This window comes from Elaeis guineensis, chromosome 10 (assembly GCF_000442705.2).
Source record: "Elaeis guineensis isolate ETL-2024a chromosome 10, EG11, whole genome shotgun sequence".
Taxonomy (NCBI): domain Eukaryota; kingdom Viridiplantae; phylum Streptophyta; class Magnoliopsida; order Arecales; family Arecaceae; genus Elaeis; species Elaeis guineensis.
Window position 1 is genome coordinate 1,886,431 of NC_026002.2, and position 17,501 is coordinate 1,903,931.

General features: G+C 37.5%; 1 protein-coding gene across 3 annotated transcripts in view; it reads right to left on the minus strand.

Annotated features, from left to right (window-relative positions):
• Nucleotides 1-15,303, minus strand: part of LOC105053233 (transcription initiation factor TFIID subunit 2) — a 48,629-nt gene extending 33,326 nt beyond the window's left edge. For 2 of the 3 annotated variants that reach the window (XM_010934326.4, XM_073244521.1), the window contains exons 1-8: nt 15,108-15,302; nt 12,080-12,446; nt 11,806-11,951; nt 11,624-11,690; nt 9,247-9,446; nt 8,959-9,112; nt 1,726-1,810; nt 1,547-1,638 (exon numbers count right to left, since the gene is read on the minus strand). In XM_010934326.4, the coding sequence (XP_010932628.2) occupies nt 1,547-1,638; nt 1,726-1,810; nt 8,959-9,112; nt 9,247-9,446; nt 11,624-11,690; nt 11,806-11,951; nt 12,080-12,446; nt 15,108-15,298 (1,302 nt within the window). In that variant the 5' untranslated portion in view covers nt 15,299-15,302. Of the gene's footprint in view, nt 1-1,546; nt 1,639-1,725; nt 1,811-8,958; nt 9,113-9,246; nt 9,447-11,623; nt 11,691-11,805; nt 11,952-12,079; nt 12,447-15,107 lie in introns of all 3 variants that reach the window. The other variant, XM_073244522.1, reaches the window with a different exon arrangement.
• Between the last annotated feature and the right edge of the window lie 2,198 nt (nt 15,304-17,501).

The following is a 17,501-nucleotide window of genomic DNA, read 5'->3' on the forward strand; positions in this document are numbered from 1 at the left end:
ATATTATGTTAATAAGCTTACTTTGAAATTTAAAAAAAAATATGTTTAACCATATCATTTATTTCCTAAGAGAAAAACTGTTATGTAATTTTCCAATCATTGCATTTATAACTGTTAATAATTAAAGATGCATACGTATGTAATGCTGATATAGAAAAATAATTACAAAATCCATCTAGATACATTCAACTCCAACTTCCCTTTGCATATTATTGATTCTTGCCAATAAACTTGTACACTTTAAAAGATTCCTGTTAGATCAAGAGGCAAGGTTCGCCATCTTGGCAGCGGACACCATAACCATACCATGCTGGAACACAGTCGGTATACTTAGTATGAATGCCGGTTCAGTGCACCAAGACTTGGTACAACCCCTATGTTGAGTCTCAATTTGGTAATAGAATAGTATAGTACACCCAATACAAAAAATACACACCAGTAAGCAAGGTATGCTGAACCGGTACCGCCGGCCATATCGGCCGGCCGACGGTATGATTCGGTAGGTTTCGTACCGTATCGAACCGACGAAGACAAGCGGACCCGAATCGGAAGAAAAAAAGAGAGAAATAGAGAGAGAAAGAGGAAGAAAGAAAAAGAGGGAGGGGAAGGAGCCGGCGGGGCTACCGGATGACCTTCGGCTAGCCACCGTGGCCGCCGAAGGGCGCAGTCCACGCACGCAACGCCACGGGCATGAAACAGGAGCATCGCCCTTGTTTTGCAATTTTTTTAAAAAAATCTAGTTTTAAGTAAAGCCGGCAAATAGTTTGCCAGCTTCATGATTTTTGTGTTTTTTTTTTAAATTCCTTAAGTGGGCCACTGGATTGCCGACTTCATAAGTTTAAAACCAAAAAAAAAATGAAAAATCGAAACAGACGGTCGTCTGTTTCGAAAAAGAAGAAGGGGGCAGAGCCCCTCCGCGGCTCCGCCCGCTTGACCGCCCTCAGACCGTCAACGTTGACTCGCCGGCCATCAGGGGCCTCGTGACAGAGGCACCGTCCGTCCGGTAGATCCCTCCCCCCCTTTGAGCGCTCTCTCTCTCCTTCTCGCTCTCTTGAAAGCCCTATCGGGCAATACGGGACTTGGAAGCCCTCCGACGGCCGCAGCCGGCCATCTCCGATGGCTTCCACCTCCCTTCCTCTCCTCCTCTCTCTCTCTTTCTCACTTTCTCTCTTTTTCCTTCCGTACCGCCGGTGTACCGAATTTACCGGCCGAATCGTGTCGGTTCTCCGCCAGTCCGGTACGATACGAGGTGTACCGGTTGGTTCAGCACAGTATGGGAAACCTTGCCAGTAAGGTTAACCTTCTCTGCAGATCAGCAAAATAAGATGTGGAGAAAATCTTTCATTTACGTTAAATGACATTGATTCTCCAACTAAATTTCCTCCAAGATTTCATCCACATCCAAAACTGCTGTAGAAATTAGTCACAGCGCATTCCGATTAAACAGATGAATTGTAATACTCGGGTAAAACATCAATAAAATGGATCATACAGTTAAACAAAAAGGTGGAGGGAAAAAAACTTCATGGAAAAACAATGCAATTACCTTGTAACGCCGGTAGCGTGCCTCATTGTTTCCAAGAAACCGCTTAATAAAGATATCAGTAAGAAAACCAGCTAAGCCATCTAATAGCCATTCTGCAAACAACACATAACCACATTTTTTTCAATTTTTTATACTTCAAACTGCAGAAATGCAAATTCTAATTCTCCTGTAATGCTTACCATCGTTCGGCTCTTCTGCAGTAATGTATACTCCAAACCATTGCCTTGCAAGGGCATAAGCAAGTTTTATTCTAGTGTCAATTGTCTGGTTGATATATTGAGAAATGCAGTTGCATGAGAACATATCACCAAAGGCATTAAAAAATTATATAAACATAAAGTCCAGAGTATAAAATCTAAGCGAAACAAAATGAAATCAGATGGTCTAGCAATGTATACGAAAGTTGTCACACCAAGTCTCAGTTAGGTCCAAAATGACTGACTGAATTGCATGCACCATGCAGAAATGGTAAACAATCTTATCAGTATCTGTGCTAAAAATATGAAAAGATAATCAAAGGAAACAATTTTCATGTAATTGATACATCTTGCATATATGAAGATCTGTTATGGACATTTGAGTCACATGGTTTCCCAATTAGCTAATATATACACACACATAAATTCAAGACCATTCATCACATGTCTGATGCTATCAATAGCCAAAACCAAGGCAATAAGGTAAGCTGAAAAAAACCATTTATCCAGCTTTCATTTTCTTCTTTTTTGTAAGACTTGTCTGAATATGGATGAAGTTTCTCCTATATGATAATTTCTCTCTCCCAAACAAGCTACGCAGAGGCATATGACAAAGTGCCCAACATTTAAGTGCAAGCATAGGTAGACAAAATTGTAATGGCATGGCAAAGTGACAATTTGAGCAGTGGCATTAACTCATTAAATGCTCAAGTAACAGTTTGACAATGAAATTTCTAAACCATATTTAATTTGGACCCTGCACCTTCTGTAGATTTCAAAATACATCCTTCAAGAATCATCCATCAGTAAAAGCAAGGCAAGGAAAGCTGGATGACAGAAACCTTCTTAAATCTTAAGTATGACCTTGTATTTATGTGCTCCATTTGTCATTACAATCCATCGTGCTCTTTATGATTTGAAATGACAGTAACCAGGACAGGCTTACACTATAGTCTCCACTCTAAGCTAGACCTCTCTCAATAAAAACAGGTAGGATGAAGCATATCTGGTCAATGTTCATATTTTTATTAGGCTTTCAAATGTTTCATCCATAAATAAAACAATAAAAGCCAAAGAAATATTAAAAGCAACAATAGCACCATGCCACCATCTACGAAGTTGGCATATGAATATCACTGATAAAATATTGAACACGGTCAGATATGTGCAGCTCGTAGATGCGATATCAGGTATTTCAAATTACCACTTATGCCCATACTTGTGACTCACAATATATGCCATTACCAATATTCAACTTGCATTGCATTCTTCCCTCCATCTAGATGCTTTCCACATCCATAGGGACCTTAAAAGACTGCTCCCTAGTTGCATGAGTCTATGTTATGTTACCAATAAGGTCTGTTTTCCTACTCACCGACTAACCAACAAGGTTTCGTGCCAACCTCCTCTCAGTATCCAAAACCACATGAATTTGCACCAATGCTTAGAGAACTGATATCATTGGAGGTTCCAGTTTGTGAGTGAACTTTTATTTAAGCATGCTATGGTTTATAATATATTTTGATAAGGCATTATCCCATCATATTTTGGTTTATAATACATAAATTGATACATGTAGGAAGAAAGGTAGACGTAAACCGAAAATTACATGGAATGAAGTAGTAAGGAAGGACCTGACACTGCTATATCTTTAAGTATGGCACTAGACAGAGCATAATGGAGAAAAAGGATTCATGTAGTCAATTGCAACTAGTTAGGGATTAAGGCTTGGTTGAGTTGAGTTGAGTTATGTTATTCCATTATATGGTGTGTTTTGATGATGTTGGTCATGCCTCAAGGTTAGCAAATCCAAATTTCGGGTCATGACACACCAACTCCAATTCAAGGGAGTTACCAGCAATTCAAGGGAGCTTTATCTGTAATATAAAAACTAAATATTCATATGAAAAAGAAATTTCAAATTCCCATATTTTCAATATGCTATTTGTACTGCACTGAGAGCATATAAGATTTCTTGATTTTTTTATAAAAAATTTACACACTTTTCCTTGCTAGTGTCAGCAAGTGGATTGGCTGCCAAAATGAGGACAGAGTTATTTCACATAATCTAGGATGCATGTTCACCCACAAAGCATCTAAGCGAAATGGTATTGGTTAGCAAAACTATACATTGAAGTTTGTGCTTTGACAAAATCATACGTGATTGAAAAAACAAGAAATATATGATAAGAATAGGTGCCTAATCATCAAGAAATGGGTTACAAAATAGAGTTTGATGGAGGTTAACAGGGAAAAGGAGTCTGCTATCCAAATCTGTGTTTCAGAATATCTGAATTGCAAACTAGACTAAGAATGATGTTAAAATAATCGGTAAAGTATGAAGCTCCATTGTGGGCATAGAGAGCAGTTTGATGCTAACTTGACTGCAAAAATCTTATCGGATCTGTCAATAATCAATATTAAAAACAAATTGGTCAATGAAACAGATTACAAGATTGATATGGAGATAGGTTTCAAAGTAGAGTTAGAATGGGTAAATAAATGGGGCCGAACTCGGAAGCTTTAAAGGATATCAGAATGAATGAGGTCCATTGATACATATCTGGCATTAGAGCATTCAAATCAGAGAGAGAGAAAGATAGGAAAGGGGGGCAGGAAGGGGAGTTGTGGAACACTCAGAAAACATTAGTAGAAGAGAATGGAATGACTACTATTAATTTACAACAGTAACAATGGGAAAATGACTTCCAGATTTATCAAAGATCTAATATAAGTAATATAATACTGTTGATTGATATCCCTATATCCCTTGATTTGTGTCCACAAATCAGGGATTTCAATTTATGTATTTCCATATCTAGAGTAGGAGATATTTATTATTGTTTTGCTTCCTATTGTAATTGATTCGAGAAATCTGTATAATCCTAAACACGAAATATATCAAATCCTGTTTAGGAAATATATCATTAGAAGATCAATAGGTTCATTGTACCCAGATCTTTATTGCTCTATATATAGAGCCACTTGTAACATGAAAGATATACAAGCAATTCTGATTATCAACAATCTTAAGTTGGTATCAGAGCCTTTATCAAAATCCAATGAACCCACTGTCCTCCGTTGAAAAGCTTCTAGTCAGCCGGATCTCCTTGCCGTGTATCTTTTCGGCAAGCCCCGGTAACACTGTCTCTATCCCCTCCTTACGTTCATGCCCCTGTTCTAGTTTTCGCCGTTCTGCCCCAATTTTTGGTCATCATCTCATCATCAGATCTGTTCGGTAAAATCACTCTCATGGCTTCCGCATCAGATTTGAAGAAGGGCCTTGTTTCCTTTGTCTCTAACATGGCTGACCGTGAAGGCCGAGGCCGTAGTCGTGGTGGTGGTAGAGGGGGCCATGGATCTGATAATCGTCCTTAATATTTCTTTTGTAATCGCTTGGGCCATACTCGAGACCGATGCTATTCTTTGCATGGTTTTCCAAAAAAATCAGCTAATGTGATGCAATCTCAAGCACTGGGTATTGACAGTGACAATCAGAATGTTTTATCAGACAATGAATACAAGGAGTATCTTCAATTTAAAGCAGCCCAACAAGCTTCATCTTCAGCTACTATTGCCCATACTGGTAATTCTACGGTTTGCCTCTCTCATTCTTCGTCTGATGGATCCTGGATTTTGGATTCTGGAACTTCTGATTACATAGCTGGTAATCCTTTTCTTTTCTTAAAATTATCATCTCCCAAGATACCACATTATATCACCCTCGCCAATAGCTCTAAAGCTAAAGCCACTGACATTGGTCAAGCTACACCTCTCCCTTCTTTATCCTTAAATTCTATTCTTTTTATACCAAGTTGCCCCTTTAAATTAATTTCTATTAGTCAACTTACTCGCACTCTTGACTGCTCTATAACCTTTACTGCTGATTCTTTTCTTATACAGGACTGGAATACGGGACAGACGATTGGTGTAGGATCTAAATCACAAGGACTCTATTATCTCCAGCCTCCATCCTCTACCATATGTGCTGCCACAGAGTCTCCTAGTCCCCTTCACCATCATCTGGGTCATCCAAGTCTAAATAAGCTAAGAAAGATGATCCCTCATCTCTCTCATTTGCAGTCTTTAAAGTGTGAGTCGTGTCAGCTTGGAAAACATATTCGGGCATCCTTTCCAAACAAGGTAAACAATCGAACGGAGTCTCCTTTTGACATCGTTCATTCTGATGTTTGGGGTCCTAGTCATGTCAGGTCTATCTTAGGATATAGGTACTTTGTTACTTTCATTGATGATTTTTCAAGATGTACTTGAATATTCTTAATGAAAGATCGTCCACGGTTGTTTACTATTTTTCAAAACTTTTGCAATGAAATTCAAACTCAGTTTGGGCACCCTATTCGCATTTTGCGTAGTGATAATGCAAAAGAGTATTTTTCTGCTCCCTTCAATTCTTTCATGGCATCTCATAGCATGATTCATCAGTCCACCTGTCCACATACTCCATAACGAAATGACATAGCAGAAAGAAAACATCGTCATATTATTGAGATAGCTCGTACCCTTTTGTTACATGCTAATGCACCCTTAAAATTTTAGGGTGATGCTGTCCTTACTGCAAGTTACTTGATAAATCGAATGCCATCATCTATTTTAAATAATCAAGTACCTCATTCTCTTTTATTTCCTAAGGACCCTCTTTACATTGTTCCCCCTCGTATTTTTGGATCTACCTGTTTTGTGCATGATCTTTCTCCAAATCTTGATAAACTGTCTGTCCGTGCTATTAAATGTATTTTTCTTGGTTACTCTCAAATTCAGAAGGGATATCGATGTTATTCTCCTCCTACACATCGATTTTATATGTCTACATATGTCACCTTTTTTGAGGACACACCTTATTTTAGCTCATCAGTGGAGCCTGAATCCATCTCTTAACTCTTACACATCGATTTTACATGTCTACATATGTCACCTTTTTTGAGGACACACCTTATTTTAGCTCATCAGTGGAGCCTGAATCCATCTCTTAACTCTTACCGATTCCCTACCTTGATCTGCCTGTCTCTGTTTCTCCCGAACCTCCTACTCCGCCTGCTAAACCGATACATTCCTCACCACGCCCACTTATCACTTATCAACGTCGACCACAACCTGAGATTTCGGAGACTGTTCCCACTCAAGATTCAGATGATTCATTTTCTGCTCCAACATCTCCACCTGTCCTGGGCTTACCTGAGCATTCCACTGACTGGCCTGTAGCTCTACATAAAGGTATACGCTCTACTCGTAATCCTCATCCTATTTATAATTTCTTGAGCTATCATCGTTTATCTTCATCTCATTATGCCTTTGTTTCTGTCTTGTCTTCCGTTTCTATTCCTAAAACTATCCAGGAAACACTTTCCCATCCAGGATAGCGTCAGGCAATGATTGATGAGATGGCAACCTTGAAATCCAATAATACATGGACTCTTGTTCCTTTCCTTCCTGAAAAATCTACAGTTGATTGTCGATGAATTTTTACTATTAAAGTGGGCCCTGATGGATAGGTGGATCGTTTGAAAGCACGTCTTGTAGCTAAAGGTTATACTCAGATCTTTGGTCTTGATTGTGGAGACACAATCTCTCCTGTTGCTAAGATGGCGTCTATCCGGCTCTTCTTATTAATAGCTGCCATGAACCATTGATCTATATATCAGCTAGACATTAAAAATACCTTTCTACATAGTGCCTTGAAGGAGAAAGTTTATATGGAGCAACCATCTGGATTTGTTGCTCAGGGAGAGACACAAATCGCTATATGGCCTTAAGCAGTCTCCCCGGACATGTTTTGGAAGATCTAGTAAAGTCATACAACAATTTCGCATGATCCGTAGTGAGGCAGATTACTCTGTATTTTATAAACATTCATCCTCTAATCTATGCATCTGCCTTATGGTCTACGTGGATGATATTGTCATTACAAGTGATGATCATGACGATATCAAAGGCCTAAAGCAGCACTTGTTTCAATACTTCCAAACTAAAGACTTGGGTCGATTGCGGTACTTCCTTGGGATTGAAGTAGCCCAATCAAAAACAAGCATCGCCATCTCTCAAAGGAAGTATGCCCTTGACATTCTAGAAGAGACTGGAACGCTAGATTGTAAATCAATCGATACTCCTATGGATCCAAACGTGAAACTTCTACCAGATCAGGGAAAGCTCTATTCAGACCCAGACAGGAATCGGAGACTGATGGAAAAATTAAATTATCTCACCATAACCAGACCAGACATATCCTTCGCTGTTAGTATTGTAAGTCAATTTCTTAACTCTCCTTGTGACAGTCATTGGGATGCAGTGGTTTGGATCTTGAGATATATTAAGGATTCTCTCAGAAGAGGATTGATTTATGAAAATAAAGGCCATAAAGACATTGTTGCATATACAGATGCAGATTTGGCAGGATCCCCTAGTGATAGAAGATCGACTTCTGGGTATTGTGTTCTTATTGGAGGCAATCTCATCTCATGGAAAAGCAAAAAAGAGAATGTGGTTGCCAAATCAAGTGCAGAAGCAGAATATCGAACTATAGCCTTTACTACATGTGAACTTATATGGTTGAGACAACTGCTTCAAGATTTAAAATTTTGCAAGGTAGGCTCTATGAACTCATTTGTAATAATCAAGCAGCCTTGCACATTGCTTCCAATCCAGTCTTCCATGAGCAGACTAAACATATAGATATTGACTGCCATTTCATCCGAGAAAAGATCATCTCTGTAGAAATCACTATCTCGTTTGTAAATTCTAACGATCAACTAGCAGATATCTTCACCAAATCACTTCGGAGTCTGAGGATAACATATATATGTAACAAGCTTGATGCATATGACATATACGCAACAACTTGAGGGGGAGTGTTGATTGATATCCCTATATCCCTTAATTTGTGCCTACAAATCAAGGATTTTAATTTATATATTTCCATATCTAGAGTAGGAGATATTTGTCATTGTTTTGTTTCCTATTGTAATTAATTCGAGAAATCTGTATAATCCTAAACAGAAAATATACCAAATCCTGTTTAGAAAATATATCATTAGAAGATCAATTGGTTCATTGTACCTAGACCTTTATTGCTCTATATATAGAGGCTTTTATAACATGAAAGATATACAAGCAATTCTGATTATCAACGGTCTTAAGTAATACATTTCATATGAAAAAGCTAATCTGATTCACATGATGTGAATCAAGGGAAGAGAATACCTGATCTATAACCTTATCATCAAACAAAAGATGAGAACTGAAGATACACATGGAGGCTCCCAAACTCATCGAAGATATTGTCATCTCCGGAGGAATGAAGATCTGTTTGTAAGAACCAAATGGAAATGATGTGGAAAGGTAATCTTCATAGTAGCTGTAGAACAAACAGATAAATTTAGCAAAGATATATCAAGAAACAAAACAATAGGCTAGCAGTAAAAGACCAATCAAAGTACAAAATTAGTAAAAACAACAAATGATAATATATTGACAATTTAAAAGGAATACCTAAATGCACTATGGAAAAAACCAACTGTATTCTGAAGCTTCAAAAAATTTGGAGACAAACACATGTGCGAGATAATGCCATTATGAATGTCTGGAAGAATTTCAAATGGAGCAACAACCAAGGAAATCCATTCAGCACTCACTGGAGTGCTTAGCTTATAGACATATGTCTTGCAGGGCGGATCATCATTGGTTAAAACCTGCAAGAGGTGGTAATTAGTTGAACAGGAAAAAGAAATTTTAACAAAACTCTTCAAAGATCCAAAGAACAATAAATAGAAGTACAGCATGCATATAAATATACAACCGCATTCTGTCTAATCTTCACTTTTAACCAGTTGGACTCTCCAGACAGCAGTATCACAAGAATTTCCAATGACACAGAAATGAATTGGTTCTTCATATAACAGGTTTAGGTGACAAGAACTGCTCAGGGCATCAGAGGTATTAAGATACACTAGTTTAATTAACGAGCTAGAACAGCAAGATAATTTCAGTCATCAAAATCAGATAAGACCAACTACAGCAATGGCTACAGTTTGAAAAGCAATAAAAAGTTTGCAATTTGTGATAAAGTTAATACCTTGAGTCCTTTTCTTTTTGGTGAACAATACCCTATGCCCTTTAAAACCGTCATAAATGAATAAAAGCATTATCGAAATGAGGAAACATTTGAAATGGTAAGATTTCTAAATCTTTCTCTGGAAGAACCCTATTGAAAGTTTGAAACCTATGTTCATGGTCCAGCGACAGTCCCAATCAGTGGTTGTGCTTCAAGATAGGAATCTGCACCTATAACATTCCATATAAATTATCTAATGCACTGAAATTTACAAATTGTTATTTTCATCATCAGCAATAAAAATAAAAAAATGAATGTTGAAATATATCTACCATATGCACAGATAGCAGCTAACTAATGGAATTCTGGTAATGAATCTACAAAATCAATGCCAATATGGCAATGGTTTTGAATTTATCTAAAAAGATACATAAAGGCAAAAGAAGATCATTTCAGCATTGGCACTGGGAAGATATTCCAAAACATTTAAAGTAAATAGTTAAAGTTAAGTGCAGTTGCATCGATAAAGAAAGTAAAACAGATAACTCCTAAAGAAATCCTGCTGAAACTTTTGATAACTCCTACAGAAAACCTACTGAAACTTTTGAACTTTCTGAGCAAAGTGAATTTTTGGTGGACTCATTAATATACAGGGGTTTAAAAAATTGAATTGATGATTTCTATTTTTATTGAAGAAAGTTCCATCTGCAGCTCTTATCATGAGTTCCCAAGCCAGCAGTGATTAAAAAAAAAAAAAACAAAAGGAAAGCCAGACATGGTGCTATTTATATTTTGCAAGTCAATTAATTTTCAACTATATATATACTATGTACAGTAGAAGTAAATCTGTACAAATTTATGTAACAACTTTGCATGTGATATCTCCTCATCAAATGCTTTCAAAATATACTTCCAACGATAATTAAGATCAAATTGACTGTAACTAACAATTAGACTTAAAACTGATTCTAGAAAAAAATATGAGCCATGGTTTAATCACCTTACAGTCCAAAGGTATATATCATATTATTTTTTTGAATTTTCAACAAACTGCGAGAGAGTGATATGCTCAAATTTAAAAGATCAATAAACCAGAAAAATTTAAGTTTACCATTCCAGTTGCTTTAAATGTTCATGCCTTCCCATACAGGACCATCATACCATTAGATTACTGACTAAAAGATAAGATGTGAAAGGGAAGTTTGGATTTCTAGCATCCTCATCAATATGATATCCTACACATGGTAGGGTTATATAACTTGAAGGCAACAAAAGAGCCAACCACTGTCCCAAGAATCTTGGATACCATCCATGGATTCAGATCTCAGCAGGACGTCCCGTGATGTCCCGTGGGACACTGGAACGGGGTACCATCCCATGTATTGGGACAAGCCGTCCTGCTAGCATCCCAGCGTCCTGATCGGTATGCCTTAGGACATCTTCTGTCTCAGATGTCGGGATGGGGGGGGGGGTACGGCGACGCATCCCGTTTCATGGAAACATCAGGACAACCCCGTCCAACGGAATTTAAAACATTGATACCATCAATCACCTTTTCAATGGATTTTGGTGACTAAAATATGGGGAAAAAAAATGGAGACTCCAAAACCCTCCCTGAACATACAACTGCTACAAAAAACATACACACCATACGCAAGAGCTCATGGATATAATAACGAAGCATTAGAAACCTCCCAAATAATAATACAAAATCCTTGCTCACAAAGGAGCACAAAATTATTGGCTGCATAATTTCAATAATCTCAAATAACTCTATCCATATGCTCAAAGCTCAAAGGGGGAAAAAATTCATACCTGATGTAGCAGGTTCCCATTGCTGACAGCCACAAAATTTGAGTTAACTGTGAACTCCAGATCAAAGCTGGCCAAGAAAATGAACTAGTAAAATGCATATCAAAACTGTAGGACACCAAAAAAACACTACAAATAGATTGGGAGTGAACCCAAAAAAATTAGTGACATAAAATTTAACTTACGAGCAGCGTTGTAGAATACTGTCCTTACATGGGAACCAGCAGTGTGCACGCCTAATCTGATTATCTGTATGCAGCACATTATCCATGAAATGAATGCCAGTTTCTGCCCTCTCTACCCAATAGTCAATGCGAACCAATTTCACATTCTGTAGCCAAAATCAACCAACATCAGAACAATATAATACAAACTTCTTGACATAACTGATGCATACAACATCAAGGACTTCATATGAGTCTTAATGAGAGATAAATGCATGGTATCTAGTTGTCTTACCTTGTCCACTGGATGACCATTGTAACCATTAACAACTTGCTCTCCATTTGATTTTTGCACCATAGTCCCCCCATTCTCTTGATCCTGTTGTTCATTTATTGATTTTGCTGATCTATGACATGTAATGAGCAAATTGGGAACCATTTCTCTATCCAGAGAAGAGGTGTATATTGAGCAAGCAATGTCAGCAGCTGACTTGGGGCATGATACTGAACAGAATCTCTTCTCATCCTCAACAATTTGATAATGTGGGGAATATTCAAACTCAGCTATCTCCCCATCTACAGTTACACTCCTGATGTTCATATTATCAGCATATAAAGCCACATAACCACTCTCTGGGACCACAAATTTCAGCTCCGTGTACCTTAAAATGAACAAAGAAGAAAAAATTTAAATGTTAGGTTTTAAACAACAAATCCAGAAGTCATACTGAAATGATAATGTGCAAATTACCACTATAAGCTTGACAGTAAAATCCAAAAGGCACACACAACCATCAAAAAAGAAGAAGGAAAAGTTTGTTCAGATATAAAGACCAACTTGACAGTTATCTATGGCAAAGTTTCTTGAAAAGTTTATGCTTTCTAACAACCTAACCATGAAGTAATGTTATGCATGACATAGGCCCTTAAATAGCGATGGTCAAAAGTATTCTAGCCTTGTCCCAGCAATTTGGGTTCATATTGCCAGACTTGGTTTCACCAACAATCCAATTAAGGGCATCCAAAAGACAAACTCATAAGTCTGAGCATACAATTCATTGCCATTAAAATCAAGAGGAGATACAAGAGTTAGAAGTAGTTGTACATAAATGTGGCGAAGTTTGCATGAGCTTAGAAACCTTTGCTATAACAAAGTAATGACATAAAAAAGATAAACATGGAGACATGTTTGTATCGTGGTTTTAAGTTACAGCTGAAACCAATCCATTTCAGCCACAAAGGATCAGTTTTCACCAAGACTGAACCTAAACTGAAACCCAGATTCATGTTTTCTGTCATTTTCAGCAATTCTAGTCTTGCTTTGCTGGTCTTAGATAATCTTATGGACGAGCTTAACCAAAATTAGCCATAGATGCTTTCTAAAAGCTTTGTTCGATTGTTTGACACAGTATTGTAGTCAATTTCCTTATGTAAGTGAACAGGCTATAATATATTACCAATTGCCAGTGGTTTTTATTCCTTTTTCTTTAGTTCAAAAGAGGGATACGTAATAAACGAAATGCTTGACATGCTGAGGCCTTTGAAATGTCACCTGTTACAATACTTCGTAACAATTATGTAAAGAACTTGATAAAATATATCCCACAAAAAATTTATAAGAGAAATGCCACATTTCATAACTACATGCATTTGATTAAATAGCTCCTAACCTCAAATATATAAAAAAGCAATGCCTGAATTCAATATATCCGTGAATCCCAAAAATAAGGAAAAAGATTCAAATGCACTAGGCACTAAAAAGCATCTTAATTGGTAACTATAATGAATTTTCAAACAATTGATATTAAATAATAAGTACATATACATGTATATGTTTTACAATACAAAGCATCATAACAGTTTATGAATTTCACATGTATGCTACATTAACTTCAGTATTAAATTGTTGAAAGTACCCCCAAAAAAAACTCTATATAATATAAGATACTCTAAATGTCACATGATGGCTTTTCTTTGCTTATTTTGTTTTCTTTTTTTTTTTAAATATTTTGACAGAAATTCTGAAACTAGGACCATAACTTCCAAAACCACCAAAATTGCTGAAATTGAAAATCGATATACCTGACAGAGACTGAACTTTCATACCATCATTTGTATGTTGTAGGATAACCCCTAAAGAGTGCGTTTAAGGATAAAACATGCATGTGTGACCTCACTACTAAACCCTTGCATTAGATTCTTACACCATGTAAATGCATGCGTGCATGCATAAATCTATAGTCAAGGTTATAATATAGAAGGGGTGTATGAGATAGGCTTGGACACTGCAACAAAATTATGAATATGCTTTTTTTTTTTTTTTACTACATTTCATATTAACATAAAAGGGGTAATTCCAAAAATCTAATGCACCAAGATATTACTAATTTATCTCTCAACCCACTTATCCCACCTCTTTTAATCCAAACAGTCATTTAAGCACGTCAGAATGACAAAAGGAATATTTCGGGGGGGGGGGGGGGGGGGGGGGGGGGGGGGGGGGGGGGGGGGGAAGGTACACCATAAATGCTTAAGTTTTTCTCCTTCTAACCCATTTGGCCCATTTAACCCAGAAATAACTTACTCCAACAAAAAGGTAGAATAATTTAACCCTCTCTTTTCCCCTCCAACTTACTCCATTAATCCCAATTATTTTGGAAATTTTATTCTGGTTCCAAAGGCGGCCTTAGAGTGAATGAAAGCAAAAAACAAGGAGTACTTAGGTGATTTCAATACTATGTGCAAACTTCTTGACTCTACTTTCATGTGTATTACATCTGCAGCCATATCCATAAACACACATATTCATTTTGATTTTTTCACAATATCATGCAAATGTGCCAATTAGACAAGATGTTTTAGCAGGGCCATGCACCATATTAACAGATGCACAAATTTGAATATTCTATAGATGCCCTCAGATTAATGAAACCCTCTTGATTACGAAACTCGAACAAATTACCAGAGGCATTCAAAAACCTAATCTTCATACAGGCACCACTCCAGAGACCTAATTCCCACTCGAACGCCCGCTCCCCAGCTGGTGCCTCGAAAGAACTAAAAAACAAGAAGTACCAGGAAAATAGACCAGCTAAAGTATACAATTAACTGCAACAGGCACCAAATCGAGAAGTACCCACTGAATCATCGCGATCAATTTTTCGCACAGGCTAACCTAGCTACCAGAGTAAGCAACACCTGAAACCCTAAGGAACGAAAGGTCGAAAGGGATGAAGAATTCCATTCTCCAGAACTACCATGGTCGCTGTCAGGACCAGAAGGGAAGAAAGGAAAGAGCGGAGAGGGTGGAGTGGTGGCCCTACCCGTAGATCCTTCGCTTATCCATGTCGATGGAGAGGCAGAGCTTCTGGTGGAGGACGACCCCACCCGAGCTCTCGGGCTTCTGCTCCTCGTTCTTCTGTTTTCGAGGCTTCGCCATTTTTTTTCCCTGAAGTGAAGCCAATGGAGGAACCCGCAGGGCAGCAAGGGCCTTCGGGTGGGTTTCTTTCTCCATCCGGGGGAACGACTTGGGGGTTTATATAGACGCTCTCGGAGCCTTCGAGGGAGGGCCCGCCGCACCGCCAAGTTTTGGTCTCCCGTTAGACACGGTGGGGCGCTCGGCCCCATCCGTGGTCCGTAGAGGCCTGTGGATGCTTGTTCCGGTCCGTGCCTGGATCTCGAATTTTGGATCAGACCGGTAGGGTTTGGGGTTTTCTTTCCCCTTTTTTCTCCATGATGCGTGGAAACCGGTTTACGGCTTCGCTCATTTTTAACGGAGCATGCCAAACGGTTCCACAGCTCTAACTGGATTAGGTAGCATTAGAACAAAGCTTAGTCCTGACCCAATCAAAATTCACGATTTGGTCCTGATTTTGGACCTGACCCAACCCCTTAGCTAATCAAGTCCACTGGGGTCAGGGACTACGGAAAATATTTTATCCCTAATGGGTCATTCAATCGGGTCTGCGTCAAGCACAACCTCGACCCGTTACAAAATATGCAGGCTTGAATCGAGATAGAATCAAGTCAAATATGTAGTTCAGGTCAGGCATTTAGCCCTATTTTTATAGCTAAAACAATTGATGATCAAATATAAAATTATTAATTTTTCACATAAAACTTCATGTTAAAATTTGAATGTGACTTTTCCGTTTAAAAACTTTTTTTTAATTTGATCCAAGATAATATTGATTCTCAAGCTACAATATTATGAATAATAATTCTAAAGAACAGAGTTGATATGTTGAGATCATTATAAATTAGAATCCATCAAGATAAATAATAAATACTTTATATAACTAAATAAGAATAAATGGAAGGAGATGCAGTGGTTGTGCTTAATAAAAAAGAATTGTTATATATGAGGATTCCCTCAGTGAATTGGAAAAGGCATCGAAGGAGAAGGAGAAGGAGAGAGAGGGTATTATATGATTTTGATTTTTATGCTGGGTTAGGACGGATTTGAGTCAGGTGAAGCATAATTTTCTTGACCCAAATTAAACTCCAATAATATGTGGACCTGGTTGAGTCAGGAATTACAAAATCTAAACGGACCTAACTTTCAAATTGAGTCCAATTGTTTTGCCCCAACCCCTGAGACTTTAAAATTAGATTGGGTCCATATCTCATTGGTTTGGGGCCTTGCAGGTTCACAAGTCAACCCAACCCATCTATACTAGATTCAGTGAAGTCATTTATACTAGCAATAAATCATTATTCCAGTATTATACATGGTTACGTATCTTGGCCCTTTTAGCTAATAGTCAGCTAAAAGTGGAGCAATGATATTTACCGACCAAATGTGCATCCTTTGAATATCTCTCTTCATTTAGAGATTTATTACTATATTAGATTGGTGGCTTCATTCTTTTTACAAGGAAATTGTTCGAAATGTCTAAATTTGATATTTTCATTGATTTTTTTAGATAACTTTAAAGAGCTAGTTTTGAGTTCTTCCTCTATCTATATGGTCTAAAAGGATAGATGAATTGAATTTGCTTCTATCCATGACAATTTTGCATGTAAAAGATAATTTTTTTCTTGATCAAGATCTTTAAATGATAATTTTTACACTAATCAAGATAACATACTTCTTCCCTCATCTCACATTTGGCCATCCAAATTTAACTTATCTAATTCTTCTTTTTTGCCATAATTTTTGAAAGGACAAATCTTTCCATCATTATTTTCTTTTGGAACTATGCATTTTCTTGAGAGTTGTTTGGTGGTTAAAATTTTTTTTATTAATTTTGTAATATTTATTTCAATGACTATGATGGATGGTTCGGAGTTGTTTATGTAAGTAGAATAAGTAATATTTTTTTAGATAAATTACAAAATTCCTCCGAGAATAGGTCAAAATTATAGGTACATCCAGTAATTTCAAAAACTTGCAGTTGTACCGTTAACATTTTAATCAACCCTACAGTCTAACCTTTACCGTTAGTTGGTTCGTTGATATTAACTTGAATCTCATTTTCACGTTATTATAAATTTTTAAAATAACAAAAATAACCTTAAATAAAATATTAAAAAAAAAAGATGGAAAATCTTTGCTTCTATTAAATGCTATGATTGCCATCTGTAGGATCCATTCACGCCGCCACCAAACCCCACCCCATTACCCATCCCTCGAAGCCCACTGGCATTGCCATCACCCCCCTCATGCACCAAACGAATCTTGCCCCCAGCTCCAGCCTCTCCGCCAGTGCCTCTGC